General features: G+C 47.9%; 1 protein-coding gene across 9 annotated transcripts in view; it reads right to left on the bottom strand.

The window, feature by feature from the left end:
* Positions 1 to 17,281, bottom strand: part of AUTS2 (activator of transcription and developmental regulator AUTS2) — a 1,225,668-nt gene that overhangs the window by 88,170 nt on the left and 1,120,217 nt on the right. For all 9 annotated transcript variants that reach the window (XM_055409984.2, XM_055409986.2, XM_055409985.2 and 6 more), the window contains one exon: positions 9,074 to 9,125. In XM_055409984.2, coding sequence (XP_055265959.1) covers positions 9,074 to 9,125 — 52 coding nt within the window. The remainder of the gene's footprint in view (positions 1 to 9,073; positions 9,126 to 17,281) is intronic.

The following is a 17,281-nucleotide window of genomic DNA, read 5'->3' as shown; positions in this document are numbered from 1 at the left end:
CTTTTCCGGCTATAAACGGATAATGAGAAAATGATGCAGTTCTGGCTACAATTAGGTTTCAGTGTTACTCTTCCGAGAGATGTGAGGGGCGATTGATAGATAAGAGGGGAAACTGTTTTCCAAGTGGCTTTTAAAGGCATCCCAATATAACCGCCTCCCACACCAGCCTATTAACACGCACACTGGAGACACTTCCCTCTTCAAAAGGACTCTTAGAAAAAGCAATGATGTGCTCTCAACCTCCTCCTCTATAAGGCAGGGTTTACGAGGGTCAGAGATTTGAGTGCCCACGGGGCATTACTCCTTATTAACAGGCGCCCCTCCCACCTCCACATGGATTTGGACCTTCCGCTTATGTCATCGGTTGCTAGGGAAATGCCCCTGATGGAAAATCCCAAGTTACTTCTAATAAAATCTGGCTGAAAAGGAACAGCTGGTCCAATTACCGGCACGGGAATGGGCATGGAGAGTAGAAATATGGAGAAATTCATGTCTCATCAGAAGGGAAGGAAGTCAGAGATGTCTACAGCTGAGCCCGGCTGCCGTGTAGTCGCCATGATGCTTTTGTGGCAGCACCTGCTCAGACAGTGGTGGGCGCCCTGGGTGAGGATGAAGATGTCAGTAAGACCCTCCACTGTCAATGGGAAATTCCCACTAACTTCCAGGGAACACAGATTACCTTAGCACGGCATGGTGGGAAAAGTCCTAGAGACTTGTTTTGGCCAATGAGATGGCTGGGAACACCACACAACACAACCAAGCTGAAACCTGAAGACAGGTTCTATAATTCTGTCTCTGTTTTTTTCCTTCTACCAAGATAACTACCCTGAGGGCTGCTCTTCTGACCTGGGTACCAGAATAATGACAAGGGGAGCCACAACTGGTCTGCAAGCCGACACCCGATATGAGACTTTGGTTGGCCTAAGCTCTGCAACATAACATGCCAAAGCAGATAAACAGAGACCCTATTAAGTGATGAAGAAGGGTTGTTCTTTCCAAAACAACCATGCCAGCGCACGGGGTGCTGGATTCCTAGGCAGACTACTGGGCACTGGTAAAATGCTTATAAGAGAAAAGCACATGGAACATGGCGGTTCTATACCCTAAGCTATTCTACTGAACAGAATTTTTTTCTGGCTATGTGGCTTTGCAGGATCTCAGTTTGCAACCAGGGACCAGGGACTGAACCTGGGCCCAAGCAGGGAGAAGCCCAGAATCCTAACCCCTGGGGCACCAAGGAACTCCCAATATTAATTTTTCAACTCCTGGATTCAGTTAAGGCTGAGAGATTTGCTCAAATGGAAAAGTCTGCACATTATGGCCACAGTGACCTGACAGAGCACCCCACTAAGGACTGGCCCCTTCCACTCCTACCCACAGGCTTCAGGAATTGGCAAGAAAGCATTTCCAGGAGAGGAGCCAGAGGCATAGCCACATATGGCCAGCTTTCCACTTGGAGGTACAATGAACCTCCAAACACTAACTGATGGACCGTCTCAGACCTTGGAGTGCATTCTCCCAATAAGTCCAGGCACCCAGGTAATTGATGAAAGTCTAGTGTATGGATGGGGATTGGCTTGGGGGTCGGGGAGGGTATAGAATTTCTGAATTTGGACCCAGAATCTCCTTGGTGAATTCATGAAGTGGGTCCTCAACTGATTTCAATTGAGAACCACTGCTACTTTTTTAAAGCATACACTGGGCAAGTAGGTTAAAGACTTCAGTGACTGCCCCAGGCTACATCAAAGACAGATGAGCAAAAAGTTCAGGCACCATGAAATTAATGAAATCTGTATTGCACCCGTTCCTGCACAGGTTCAGGAATAAACCGGTAAAAATTCAAAAGGCACAGAGGAGATCATTTGAGTGGGAATCGATCATTTCTCCACTGAAAAATTCTGACATTTCCTTATACAGCATGTTCACTGGATTCATAATTCACCCAGTTGCTTCCTGAGACTGAGCATTGCTGGGCTTTCTGAGTAATTGAGACAAATTTTGTTTGTTAAATAAATTCCAGGCAAGAGCATATTTGACTTATGCACAAGGAAAGAATTCTTATGTAAGCTGCACAACAATGGAGTTTTATCTTATCTGAGGAACTTACTGCCGCTCGCCTGTGTGTGTTTTACTGCCAAAATAAAATAAATTGAATCAGCTCACACATGATAACATGCTCTTTCCTAACTCATACTAATTGCTTGGCTAATTGATGTTTGTTGAACTTTCTCCATTTCATTGAGTGATTAGGTACAAAGCTAACAGTTGACATCTGTAGGCGCTTAACTGGCGTCTGTAATTACTGTTAATGTTAAATAATTGTTAGTTAATTGGAGTGGTAACTGAGTGAATGGAATCCAGATTGTGAAGCAAAAAGAAACCTAGTTAAATAAACATACATTTTCAGAGAAAAACAACATTTTTCTGCAGTTGTCAGACACCAGAAATAATCCAGAGGCCATGGGATAGCCACGGGCTTCCTCCACGCAGGACACTCTCCAGGCCCGGGCTGACCCCACGCACTTGAAAGCTGTTACCAGCGAGAAGGCCCTTTGTCACTGAACGGTTCTCATTAAAGACTCTCCAGAACCAATGTGATGGTTTTTTTTTTTTTTTTTTAATGCCAAGCATCTACTATGAGTGTGGATTACTTTCTGAGACAAGCGAATTCGACATCACTGCCTAAACAAAGCACTTAAATATGAATGGAATGAAAACTGATGCTTGTCAACATTCAAGTGTCTTTGCTAATATTGCCAAGTATGGAGAAAAGTCTTTCCAAGAACAGCAGTGATCAATCAATAAAGTAAGGGAAGAGCTTTTCAGTGGGCTCAGAAATAAACAGTGGCATGTAATCATCTGACTAAAAGAATGTTATCCTCTGCTCTGCTAGCCAGCGTATTAAAAAGCAGAGACATCGCTTTGCCAACAAAGACCCTTCTAGTCAAAGCTCTGGTTTTTCCAGTAGTCATGGACCATATGAGAGTTGAACCATAAAGAAGGCTGAGCGCCTAAGAATTGATGCTTTCGAACTATGGTGCTGGAGAAGTCTCTCGAGAGTCCCTTGGACAGCAAGGAAATCAAACCAGTCAATCCGAAAGGAAATTAACCCTGAATATTCACTGGAAGGACTGATGCTAAAGCTGAAGTTCCAATAGTTTCGCCAACCTGATGTGAAGAGCTGACTCACTGGAAAAGACCCTGATGCTGGGAAAGATTAAGGGCAGGAAAAGAAGAAGTGTCAGAGGATGAGATGGTTGGATGGCATCATCAACTCAATGGACATGAGTCTGAGCAAACTCGGAGATAGTGAAGGACAGGGAAGCCTGGTGTGCTGCAGTCCATGGGGTTGCAAAGAGTTGGACACCACTTAGCAACGGAACACCACCACCACCACTCAGGTCCAGCTCAGAGAGGCGCTCAAGATCTGGGAATCTGGTCTCCTTTTAATTCATCTGGGAAAGTGGCACTGCTGTGAGAGTCCTACTCGCAAGATCAATTCAAATGCTCAGAATATCTTCCATCCCTGGCACCGACATTCCAGTAACAGGATCCAACATGTACCCAGGGTTCCTGACTATCTTCACGCACAAGGTCAGCGAGAGCTTAGGTACCACTTAACGGAAAAATACCTAGTGGGAAACACTTTCTCAAAACATGGAATATTTTTAGACCCTTCCTGGTGGTTTCACACTAAGAATACACGGGGTCTATTTTCAAGAAGTCTCAAGGAATAAATCTATACAACAACGTAATTCTGTACGTAAGAGTCTGGCTCCTATAGGAAGGTCAATTTCCATAACAAAAGGAGCTGATTGCATGTTCTCTGCAGTGTGGAGTAGGAAGGAAAATCCAACCACTCACAAGTCCTTTGTCTCCAATCAAGCACCAATTACCCTTCAATAGTATTTAATTTTCCTCATATCAGACATCTCTGTATTCTAAAGACCCAAGAAAATGCTCTGAAACTCCAAAATAAAAAAAGGTCCAGAGAAAGAAAAATAAAGAATGACTGACAGCTTCCCTTCTGTAGGATTTAAGACAGTACAAAACTGTGACTAATTTACAGAGGCTGAAATGAGCTCAGTTTATTCGTCTGCACGCGGGGAATGAGCTTTACACATCGTGTTCTCCTTACAACGAAACCCAGGACACTACAAGAAATGGTAAAATGGTCTCCATATGTTTATTATAATTAGATTTTAAACTCTACATCTTTTTTTTTTTTTAAAAGAAAGCTATCCCATACTCAATTGCACTGTTTTCACTTACACAGAAAGCTGAGAATTAATTTAGGGGAGAAGCCTTGGTGATAACTCTTACCTTCACTTGTCACCAAACCAAGGAGTTCCCCCTTCATGTCTAAACTTGATGAGTGAAGTGAGATCATTGCCATGAAAAGATTTTATTATGTCCTCACTTCCTGAACCTCATTCACAAGCAGCATCCCTAGTAATTTTTTTCTCACCTCATCTCAAATCTCAACCAATTTTTTAGCCTGGTTTTCCATCTACGCTGGTGATAAAACCATATTGTCAAAGATACCCAAAAACCCTACTAAATCTAAAGGCTCCGACCTCATCTGTGTCCCATGGAGACCCTTCAGCACAAAATCGACCCCAAGAAGAGGCCAGTGTGTCCACTAGGAGGTCCTGTGGGGCCTGAGAAAGGCCAAACGGTCCTGGTCAGGGAGATCAAGGTGGCTTCAGCACTGTGTCTGGTGCTCATCATGAGGAGCGCGTGCCCACCAGTGTCCCAGGGCTGACCTGGGGCAGGGGAGATGGGGGTCTGACCAAGGAGGGTGGGTGGCTGCTCCTCGGCTGTCCACATTTCAGGAGACAGGTGGTGCTCACTCATTGCAGAAGGGACTACTAATCAGGGCCCTACACCCTTCCTGGATCGATCTCCACCCCAGCTACTCAAGAGAAGCACAGCTTCATAGAGTGATGGGGTCAAATACACCTCCTGGTCCTGTGTCATCTCTGACTTGTCTCAGCTGCAGGACAGATTCTGGAAAAGAGGCAACTCGGCCTTTTCTCTGCCCCTAACCTAGACCATGGCCCCTACCAGGGCTGGGACCAGGGACACAGAGGGCCCCAGAGAGCACCTGACTTTTGTTCTTCTCCCTTCCACACATGGCTTCCCTTCTTTTCTTTCCTCCAGGAAGCTCTGCCTTGCAGCAACTTCAGAGTTTACACAACATTAATGATGGTGGCAGGATGGGCATGTTTACGAAGTGCTCCCTTTCTGCATTTCTGGCTGTAGATCAAAGTGGCAAAATCCCCAAGAAGTAGAGCCTTGAGTAGGTGTGTGACTGTGTTCTCAGTTGTGTCTGACTCTCTGCGACCTCATGGACCGTGGTGCGCCGGGCTCCTCTGTCCATGGAATTTTCCAGGCAAGAATAGTAAGTGATAAGTAATAATAAGTTACTTATTATGTGCAGCAGGTTGCCATTTCCTCCTTCAGAGGATCTTCCCAGCTCAGGGATCAAACCTGAGTCTGCTGTGACTCTTCACCACTGTGTCACCTGGGAAGCCCTTACAATACGTAAAGAAGGGTAATAAATGCTGGCTGGACACACTGAATTGACTGATAAGTTCGCTCCTTTTAAGGATAAACAGTACAGAATTTGGGGTACACGTCTTTTGCTCCTGTAGCAGTTCAACCCACTAAATACGGACAAGAACTCAGTCTCTCTGTGTGTGTCTGTCTCATTGGGAAAATCAATTTTTTCTTTGGCAGATGGTTGAGTCACAAAGACAGAAGGATTCATAAAATTCACATGAACATCCTGTAAACATTTGAACACATAAAGATTAAATACAGCAACCATGACCTTGATTAAAGTTACTATTTTTTTTTAATGTCTCCAACCCTAAGCCTTGCACTTTGGAGGTTCATCTCCCCACATCTTTGGACAAGCTCAATTCTCATTGAGCAAGTCGTGTGTACCTACAAGCATGTGCCGTTTGATTAATTTCTTGCAAAATGTGAAATAAAAGGCATCAGAAGGAAGTAATGATTTGGAACGCGTAAACACCAAAATCTTACTAGTCCTCTATTAAATCGGATGGGCTCTACAACAGAGAGAATCAGAATTAGATCAAAGAGGCAGAGGAATAGGAAAGCTTCGAGGTGGCTACTCTGTTTCAGCCCCTCCCCCTCACCAACTAATTGTCTTATCCCCACCAGACACATTGGCCCAGGTCTCCGTTCTGCTATGATTGAAAAGTCTGACCTAAAGAGGTGAAATGATTTACTCCAGCTCACAAACAGACTGATGGGACTTGAGCCATGACCCCTGCGGCTTCCGTCAGAGCTACATCCCCCCAACCTCGGGGGCCCAACATCAAAGCTGTGCCCCCACCAACCCCCCACCACAATCAGCTTGTGAGATTAGCACTGCCCTCCCACAGTGAAATTTTATGGACCAAATCTGCCTGCTGCCGGGGCTCAGCAGCATAATCTCACCAGCAGCTTAAAGCCACACTTCTGGAAGGTCGGAGCCCGGTGGGGCTCCAAAGAGGGAGAGGTGATGTGTGGCTTTAAACATCTGGAGGGGGGAAGCATACACGTGTCAGCTCCCCTGCACTCTTGTCAGACTGTTCAATAAGCCCAGGCTTTGAGGATTCTCCCAGCGGTGTTTGTTACCTGGTGTAAATTTGCCCTTTCTTACATGGCTTTTTATTGCTCTTGGCTAGGAATACTGGACAGAGTCGGGAGACCAGGCTCACGGGCGGCGCAGGCCGCTTTTGCAGAACTTGAACTTGATGCGCCTGAAGCTGACAGTTCTTGAAGGCCTTGTCAACCATCCATCTGGTAAACACGGCCACTACCCGGAGTGAAAAAGAGACCCAAACCCACAGGCACACAGCAAGACTCCCTGCACCTGTCTTTTGGAACTCGTTTTCCTGATACTTAGCAGTGTGAATACTAATCCCCTTAACAAAACTGCCCCCATGCTTCCCTCCCTCCCCGCCCCACCCCCTGCTTCATCTCTTTCTCTCCAGGGAGGAGGGCGGGTGCTGGATACCAGTCCCTCTGTTTGGCACCACCTGGATTTGCATTGATTCCGGCTCTTGTCATTCATGTTACCAACAGGAATTAGCATAAGGCGTTAAGGGGGAACTCTGGAGGAGCCAAGAAAGGCCATTTTGATGGAAATAAGGGGCAAAGGAATAATCTGCCATCAACTAAAATGCTTATTTGTGTATGGTTTCCCAAGCAAAGCTCAGGAAAAAAAATAAAATAAAAAAGCCTGTGTTGATTTTAGCGTACACAAAGAAACCTTAATCCTTTCAAGGCAACTAAATCACCCCCAGAAAAGCAGCTCAGAAGAAAGGCACCCTGTCAGAAGGAGGACTATTCACAACCAAATAGATGCCACAAATCACACTCTGTAAGTAAACAAAAATAAGAATGTGGGAGACGTTCGACTGGAAAGGGGGCAGGGGGATGCAGGGTGGTGGGGGGGAGCAGGAGGGAAGACGCAGAGGGAGGGAGGTCACGCGTGGCTGCTCACCACCCCCCCCTGCTCTGGGCCCTGAAGGGCACCTTTCAGCCCCCTGAGGGTAGCCGGGCCTCAGTGCAGGCCCCTGAGCCAACTCTCAGGCCAGGGCTGGCTGATCCCAGAGAGGGAACACACATTCCAGAGCTTTCCCAGCAAGCTGGCAACAGGCAGACACAGGCATCTGGGCTGCGGGGGTCCTGCAGGCGGGCGTCACTGAAACAGGGCGCCTCCTTCTGAGGACCTCAGGGCCGCCTTAGGGTCCTCCTCCTCCTGTCTCACAGGGACCCACGACCATCTACCGTCCTCTTCCCTTGTCAAAACGAGCAATAAACAATTGCACATTTTCCCATACGAGCCCTGTACACTATGAACTGCCACGTACCTTCTTTTATTGGGCTTTTAGCATTATGGACAACAAATTTATACAAACTTTCAGTCCATCAAAATATACGATGAAATATAAAACTGGAATACTCCATTATGCAATAAAAAAAGATAAAATTCAATATGACGATAATTCTGGGAGTAACAGCAATCACATAAGCATCCACACCTCCAGGGAACGCTAAACATAATGTACTATTTAAAATTGCAGTTGGTTCAAATTTCTAAAATAATTGGGGAGCTCAAAATAACTGCACTTCGGAGTATGTCTGACTAACCAGCTAGCAAAAACGCTAGCCAAGGCCACTGGAGAATGTGGACATGGTTTCAAATATCACTTCGTGAAGGCCCAACCCTGTTCAAGCTAGCCAGTATCCTCCTTGTAACACAGAAGGTGACCAGGATGGGAAGCATACATTCTGCATTTAGCAATTATAATGCAAACATCACGTTCTACAGAGGAGAGAAAGAGATCAAAGAGTTTACATAATTTATACCTTTCAAAGAATACATCTTTGCAAAAACCCGCTATGAGAAATTCCCTTAAATTTCAGTATTTCCAACAATACTGCAACCAATGAAAACTGCCCAGAAACCTATTGGCAGTGATTTAAGATAAGTTTCCCCTTAATGTTCTGCAATATCATTAGCCTCTCAGTCTCTACTGCAGTTTGGAAGAAATTAATGGAATAGCGTGTATTTAAATTTTGCCCTCTTGCTCGTTTATTAACTTCACAGAAAGCCCACAGCAGAGTAAGGCTTGGTTTATGACCATAATCCTGTGAATACTAAACATGTACTGATTATTAGAGTCTGCAGTACAAACCAGCTGTTTATCGTTCTCCAACTGCTGGGTAGTTGATAACTAACAATAAAGTTAAGGCATCTTGAGAATGATTATTCTCCATGATCACTTCCTACATTAAATGAAAGTCACAGAGACGTAGTCATTTCTTAGGCAAATCAATTTAAATAAGGATTCAATGTGTTCTTTTACAATAAACTGTTTTGGGATACATCGCGAAAGCACAGATTCTGTCTCAAGCAAAAAATACAAATTATGAACTGGAGCTCCAGAATGGTAAGGGATGACCACTGTTCTTTCTGTTTTCGTTCAAGGCAAAGACAACAGAACAAATAGGAAAATAAAAGCTACCACTCAGATTTAAGGCTTCTTACCTTTGTTTACAATAACAGTATTGAAGAGTTTTTCAGAGCTGGCATCTGAGGCCTGCAAAACAAGAAGGGGGGGAAAGCGTTATCACTGTCATGAATACTGTCGTAACTATCATCGTTACTATTATTTTAAATCAATTTACTCCATTTTTGAAAAGCCTGAAAAGTTAAGCAGCAATTTCCCCCAATCCTCCATAAGGTGGTGCTGGTTGACTGCATGAGGCAGACCTGCAGTGCAGCTATTTGCTAAGGGGGAAAAAAAATCTGATTTTAAAAATGTGTCCTTATTAGACATATTATCTGTGCAAAACATATTTCTACGAGATGATACACAAAGCAATTCAGCTCACTCATAATGATTTTGCAATTTCATTGACAGATCATCATTTTGGAAATAGTACTTTTTCCCATATTTGCAGACATGCCTGTTTTTCAATTTTCTCTCAGAAACCAGAAATGCCTATTATTTAACACTAAGCCTCTCCTCACTAAAAAGTGTTGTCCAGCACTCCCTGAAATTCGTTTTCAAAGATTTATCTGATGACCCTGAGGTCCTTGTCCCCTCTGGTAACCACGACGACCTTGGTGTCGAAATGAAACCCAGCCGACCTGCCCAACACACCGACACTATATACACTGTCAGCATTATTTCCTTTCCATTTTCTAGAAAACATGTCTGCTAATTATTACAGTGGCTCCAGGAAAGTGAAATAAGCCTGTTTAAACAGCAAGAGTAAAGCCAATTTAAATTATGCACTAATGTTCTGGAAAATCAACATAAAGTCGGTTTGGAGGAAAATGCTATGATGTTTCAGAAGCACTGCACTTCTACAATTTGAAAAAAAACCTTAAAAATTAAGCAGCTCCATCATGGAATAATTAGATAATGTGTCTGCATTTCAAGTTATAATGGTTATATTCATGCTATTTTGCTACCCAACCCTTGTAAGGAATCACTGATTCTCACACTTTACACACAGAGATGTGTGTTTTGACAAAGCAAAGCATAGAATGGTGAATTAATCTAGAGAAAATATAAGAAATAGAGGGAGGGGAGAATCTGAAATACAACATATTCAGACTCTGGAGCTGGCTTCTGGGGACAAAGAAGATATTCAATTTAGTCTTTTTGTGCTATGTTGACAAAGATGAGACATTCCTGTGTGATCCTTATGTCTGAAGCGAACAACTTCTAGTTCTCAATGTAAGGGATAGAGAAAGACATAAAATATTGTTACTATGATTATTTCCCCCTTTAATTTTAATCTTCCTACTGTAAGGGTGGTTCTGAAGATTAATAGATCAAGAAAAAAATGAATGTATGTGCAAAACAAGTGCTGAACTACATACACTTATACATAAGCAGTTTAAAATAAATCCTAGATAGAGGCTTCCCTTTATTTTTCATGAATAAAACATACGCCAAAGGCCTTCCTGCCATTTTAAATTAAATAAAATTGTTTATCATAGTAGCTTTTCATAAAAATAAACCGCCAAAAAAGTGCTGCATGGAGGGGGAAACAAGCTATGCATGAAGCAAATCAAGAATACTGAGGTACAGAAGCAAAAATCACAGAAACAGTGTTGTCCTTATTGTAACATTTAGTGAGATTTCTAGGAACACGAGTTTCCCAGCTAAAAACTTGGAGCAAAGAGCATTTCACTATTACTTGATGAAAAAATGTCTCTTCAAATTAGAATGGCTATGTTAAATTCATGGCTTACACTACAGCTCATATTTTTAAAAAGAAAAAAAGGGGAGAGGCTGTTAATTAAATCAGTTTGCCAAAATGCAATAAGCCTTGCAGATTTGAGGACTACCTATTAAAATGAGTCTCACTGGGCCAAAGCACCATAGAAACAAAAGTATTGTATCATCAATGCCAAAAACACCCGGTGAGGAGAGAAGGCTCCTGATGCAGCTTTTATTTGCACTTGGGGTATGTGTGTGTTAGGGAAGGAGGGAGAGATGAAACAGGACAGAAGCTGGAGGTGAAGAGGCCCTTTGGCTGGCTTGCACACCCTCCTTGAGGGCCGCCCTCGCGTCACCTCCACACCATATTCTCAAGTAACCATTTTAGTGATCCTTATGTCTGGAGCGAACTTAGAGGATGTGATTATTATGATGCCATCCAGTAAGTTACTAAGGAAATGAGTCTGACAGGATATTCCAAATGACTTAGGAGTAATGTTCTCTAATAAAAGCTTCTCCAGCCCTTTCATTTTCTAATACATGTCACAAAGCCCTTTTGCAATTGGGGAGGGGTGGGGATGGGTGTCTCAGAAAGGCCTCCGTGGAAAAACACTCCAAAGAAAATGATGGTAATGGGACTTCGGCTAATCAGAAAAATGATCTGGAGCCCTTTTCCTCCCATCCAGGTGGTTACAACTATGGCGGACCACAGTCCTGAAAAGTCAGAAAAGAGCTTCTCTGCCTAGGTCTTAAGCAGGAAGTACAAGGAAATGCTTTGCTTTTTTTCTCCATGAACTTCCAAATTTTACTTGCGCTCCAAAGCATTTGTGCAAATTTGTGGTTTCTGGGATCTTAATCTTAGTTTTCTTTTTCATTGTTTTTAAGAGAAAAGTCTGCAGTTCTTTATATTACCTGGACCTTTTTCCTGATTTTTTTTTTTTAAATCAGGGACGACTAATGGAAACCTGGTGAGCCAAGAGTTAGCTGGCGAGCACAGCTTTTGCGTCTCTCCTCTCTTAACACGGGGGCACCTTTACATACTAAAGATCTTTAGATTTCGCTCGCTATTTCGCTTCATTCCCCTCGGTTTTGGAGAGCCACGGCGTTGTAGCCGCTTTATCTAAAAATGATAGGAAAAAAAAAAAAACAAAGCTCTCTTTTAACTGCTTTTTATTTGGGGGGAGGGGGACGGAAACAGATTTTAAAAAACCACACTGAAAAATGACTGGACGCTGTACCTGGTGTTTAAAGAAAAGTTATAGTCGATTGAAGAAAGGAACACAGAGAATGAGGAAAACGAATAAAAGCCTTCCGAGTAGACAGGGGTGGGACGCGGCCGCTCCGGTTCGAGGTCGACATTAATTCCCTTCGGCCTCGGATCTCGGGGTCGGCCCCCAGCACCCGCACCCGCACGAGGAGGGGATCTCCAACAAGAAAAGAGAAACATGCTCGAAACTTAAGCGCGAGTTCTTTGCCCAATTGCAGCGATCCCGAGTTCAGATCTCCTTTCGCTTCCCTTGGCACCGCGTGCGGGCCGGGATCCCGACCTCGGCGCGGGGAAGCACTACCCGGGGAACCGGTGGCGAGCGCAGCGCCTAGTTCTCCAGCCCGAGCGGGAGCCGGCCCGGCCCCAGCCAGAGACAGGCGGAGCCCCTCGGGGCGGGTGGCGCCGGGGTGGCTCGGGTCCCCGGGCACCACGGCGCAGCTCCGGCCGCCCAAGCCCAGAGGGCCAGGGGTGGAAAGTACAAAGGCGGGCGCCCGGGCCGCGGAGGGAGGGCAGGCGGGCGGCCGGGCAGGAGGGAGGTGGGGTGGGCGGCGGCAGGGGGCTCGGGGGCGCCAGACGCGAGGAGCCTCCCCGCCTCTGCCACCTCTGCCCGGCCGCCGCCAACAAAAGACCCCCCGACTCCCTTTCGACTGCGGGCGCCGAGCGAGGCAGCCGCGCGCCTCCAGGGCTGCATTACCTGGTCGCCAAGGGTTAAGCGGTCCTGTCAGCCCCAAGTTCATGGTTTGGCTCCAAAGCAAGGCTCGCAGTGGGGGGAATCGTCAGAGACCAGGGGGGAAATCAGCCAAACACGAAGAGAAAACGCCCAACTCCGATCGGGCTCGGTCCGCGCGGGTCTCGGCTCCTTTCCCGGCGAAAGTCTGGAAGCGGGTGCATGCGAACCAAATCCCAACGAGCGGCGGCTCCGGGGCGGCCGACAGCCCGCGCTGCGCGCACATCCAGCGCGGCCGAGGCCAGGCGGGCGCCGGCGGGCGGCCGGGAGGGAGCGCCCGGCCCACGTTCGCCCAGCTGCCTCCCTGCTGCTCCTGCGGCGCGCGGGGCCGGTGGGGACTCAGGGGGGTCCCGGGCGAGGCGGAGAGGAGCGGCGCGGGCCGCGGCCTCGGCGCGCGGAGCTAAGAGCGAGGCGGCGGCAGCGGCGACAGGACAAAGGAGACCATGTGCGGAGGGGAGGAGGGAGAGGGAGGAGGAGTGCGCGCGGCGGCGGCGGCGGCGGCGGCTTCTCCCCGGCGGCCGCCTCGGGCTCCCTGACTGCCGCTCCCGCCTGTCTAGCTGCCCCGCGGGCCGACCGGTCCCGGTCCCGCAGCCGCCACCGCCGCCGCGGCGCCGGAGGAAACGCTCCGGGAGTCCTTATTCGGGGCCGATCTCTCCGGCGCGCGGCGCGGGCGGCGCTGCAGCGTTCGGGGCGCCAGGCGGGCTGCGCGGGGCCCGCGGCGACTCCCGGCCGGAGCTCGCGGGCAGGCGGGCGGGAAGCGCCCGGGGCTGGCTCGGCTCCGGCCCGCGCTCCGGTCGCGGGCGCCTGCCTTTCCCGCCGGCTCGCCGCTCAAGTGAACTCCATCGGCGGCCGCCGCCGGCGCCGCGGGCTCCCTGGCTGGACGGGTGGCGGGCGGGGGCGGCGGCGGCACGGGGGCCCCTGGCTCCGGACTTCGCTCCCCGACTGCGCCGAGCGCGCCTGCTCCAGACGCGCGCAGCTCTCGGAGCGGGACTTCCTCGGCGCGCGGAGCCCGAGCCGCCGGGGCCACCGCCCCTCCCCCGGCCCGCCCCGCGCGCCCCGCCCCTCGCCGCCCCGCCCCTCGGCCCGGCGCCGGGTCGGCCCCGCGGGGGCGCAGTCCCCGGTGCGACATCGACAGCTGTCGCTGCTCCCCCCGCGGCTCGGGCCCGAGGTCCCCACGGCCGCCTTCCCGGCGGGCGGGCGCGGCGGGAACTGCAACGCCCCGCGCCCTCCCCGCAGTTGTCGCTTCCAATGCTGCGCCGCGGCTGGGGAAAGCCACTAGGCCCGCGGTCTAGGCCCGTCACGTCGGTAAAGGGCAGGCTCTCTGGGCGGTTCCGAGGGCTCGACGAGAAAGTGATGTGGGTGAACCGCCTGGCACACAGTAGGTGCTCAAGAGTAATAAGTCCACTGTTGAAAATGAGGGGGCGGGGGTGGTCAGAGTCTAGTATTAGTAAAAAAAAAAAAGGTCTTAATCCAACCTTATCTCCACCTGATCAAAGGCTGGGCTGCAGTTTGTTCGGTCTCAAAGGTAACCGTGCATGGCCTGGCGGTCACAAATCCCCCCGGCCCACTTCAGATACACTGGCATTTATACCCTCCCCTCGACGAAAGCTTCCAGGTGGCTCAGTGGTAAAGAATCCGCCTGCCAATGCAGCAGATGCAGGTTCCATCCCTGCGTCAAGAAGATCCCCCAGAGAAGGAAATGGCAACCCACTCCAGTATTCCTGCCTGAGAATCCCCATGGACAGAGGTGCCTGGTGGGCTGCCGTCCACGGGTGGCAAAGAGTGGAACACAGCTGAACAAGTGAGAGCGACACCAACCAACGTGGAGAGGTTTCCGCCAACGAATGCAAGGAAAGGACTGATGCAAGGCCACAGCCTAGCTGTGCGGGGATGAGCATTTATCCTCACTGTGTTCTCTAGGGCCTGGGGCGGGGAGAGGAGCTGAATGACCGCAATCTTGGCCCCTGGTGGATTCCCCTGAGCAACACACTCCCACCAAAGCACCCGCGTGTCCAGTCTGGTGGGTCCCTGGGTAGGATTCTGGCCTTCTTTACTCACTGTCCCAATCACAGAGTCCCCAAAAAGAATACCAGGCCATACACAAGGGGTGAGGAGACCTCTGCAAACACCTGGAGTTTTCATTCCACCCCAGCTGCTTGGCAGGGCTCCCTCCTTGGTGCACAGGAAAATGGCTGAGATTTCCCCAGCACAAGGCAGAAAGGCAAGCAAGGCTGAGGCTGCATCTGGGAGGAAGTTCCAGCATGCATACAGGAGCCACGTGAGGGTGGGTGAGAGCAAGGGCCGGGGCTGGGAGCGATGTACACATCATCCAAATGACATGGAGAGGGTTTCAAGCAGTCACGTCCATTTGAAGGAATGTTGAACTCCATCCCAACTTCACCTCTTTGAAGTTGAATATCCATCACTGTTTGATTTCATGGCACTCTTGAGAAACCTCTCAAGGGGAAATAAGTGGGTACTTGCTGTATGGCATACACTTTTTTCCCCTTTAACTTCCAAATACAATTAATTTTGGAAATAAGAGGCACTGTCTCTCTTGCTTCACAACACCCCTCAAACCCAAATGGTAGCACTGTGCGGTGGTGTTTTTTTTATTTTTTTTTTAATACAAGATAGATCATAGAGATTTTTCTCTACCCTTACTCCCAGAGTAATCAGAAGGGAAGATGTTTCCGAAGGTGTGAGTCTGGAGTTGACTATTCCAATTGCTTACAAGACGCCTCAAAAACTAGCTGAAGCCCTCAAGCCAGAGGGTATTCATGCTGAAGCTGTGGGTACAATACCAAGACAGCTCAAAGGCAAACATTAAATTTTCAAGAAAAGACATTTAAATGTTGTTATTTTTGGGGGGGAGCAACCAAAATGGGACTGTTTTCCTGTCTTGCTCGCTAATAAAATCAACATTACAGGGAAGAAAAGGCCTCAGCTCCTGCCCGGTCTGCTACAGGGTAAACTGAGATGCACAAATAGCACCAGGCAACTCCGCCAGCCAACTCAAACCACCACTTAGCCCTGCAAAGTGTGGTCATAGGGCCACGCAGCGGACACTTGCCACGCCCTGCAGTAGACTGTCATCTCTGATTATCAGGGATCAGACCTCAGAGGAAAGCCTGGGACTGATCTGCATATGTCTCTGGGTCTTGATGATCTACAATCGGGAGGAATGCAGAACCCCTGGGAGCTGAGCCTCTCGAGAACCCACAGACTGGACCTCTGCACCACTGCGTCCATATTAACCCCGCCATGTCCATATTAACCCCACTGGCACCCTGCGCCCCGCCGCAGCCCCTACCTACCCCGCCACTTTGTTTCATTCTCAGCCTCTCACTAGACCCAGGAAAGGGCCCATTCTGATAGGGATCCAAGTTGCTCTCTTCCCCCCTCTTCTCTAGCAGTGAGGAAAGTAATGTCAAAACTGGAAGGGAGTGGCTAGAGGGACAGCATCAGAAGTAGAAAGAAGGAAGCAAGAAGAAAAAAAAAAAAAAAAAGGTCATCCACACACTGGGTGATGGATCTGGCCAGAGATCTGACTTGCAAGATTTATTATGTTTTTCCCTTAGCTTCCCTTTATTGGAATTTTAATCTACAGATTACAAAGTCAAAGGCTGGCAGCTACCCTGTCTGTTATATTTAGAAGGTCTAATGCACTGAGCACCGATGGCTTCTTAATGTCACTTCAACCTCTGAACCAGATCTAAGAAGGGCAAGTCTCACGAAGGGGAGGCCCTGACTAGACGCACAGAGTAAGACTGTGGATTCAGTGGGCTTTCCGGGCTTAGATTATTTCAGAAACAATGACAAATTTTTTTTCTTGATCATGCCACCCACTTTGTAGGATCTTGGTTCCCCAATCAGGGATTGAACCCGGGCTACAGCAGTGAAAGCCTGGAATCCTAACCACTAGGCCACCAGGGAACTCCCAATAAGTTTTAATATACAATCAAAAATCTTAGGAAGCTACCTCCCTGGTGGCTGAGATGGTAAAGAATCTGCCTGAAATGCAGGAGACCTAGGTTCGATCCCTGGGTGGTAAAGATCCCCTGGAGAAGGGAATGGCTACCCACTCAGGTATTCTTGCCTGGAGAATTCCATGGACAGAGAAGCCTGGGGGGCTACAGTCCATGGGGTCAGAAAGGGTCAGACATGACTGATTTAGAGTGACTAAACCACAACACACATATACAAATCTTAGGCAAGTCTATGATTAACCAGTAAAAAAATTTTTACAAGCTAAATTGAAATATGGAGACTTCCTCATGAATTCTCAATCTAAAGACAAACTAGGAAGTTCTTCTAAATCATTCTAAAATGGCAGTATTAAAGCTTAAAATATGAAATTTGACTCAATTTGTATCACAAACTACCAGACTGAGACTAAACATTTTTTGATATTTCTTATAAATTCTGGTTTTCTGTCAAGCACCTTATATAGAAAAAGTGCATTAATTTCGAGGTGTTCTCCCTCACAAATGTAACTTCAGTTACTCCCTAAAAGAACACATG

Source organism: Moschus berezovskii, chromosome 27 (genome assembly GCF_049115385.1).
Source record: "Moschus berezovskii isolate FMDL1 chromosome 27, NW_MosBer_1.0, whole genome shotgun sequence".
Taxonomy (NCBI): domain Eukaryota; kingdom Metazoa; phylum Chordata; class Mammalia; order Artiodactyla; family Moschidae; genus Moschus; species Moschus berezovskii.
The sequence above is the reverse complement of the archived record's forward strand: the minus strand, read 5'-3'. Positions and strand labels throughout refer to the sequence as shown.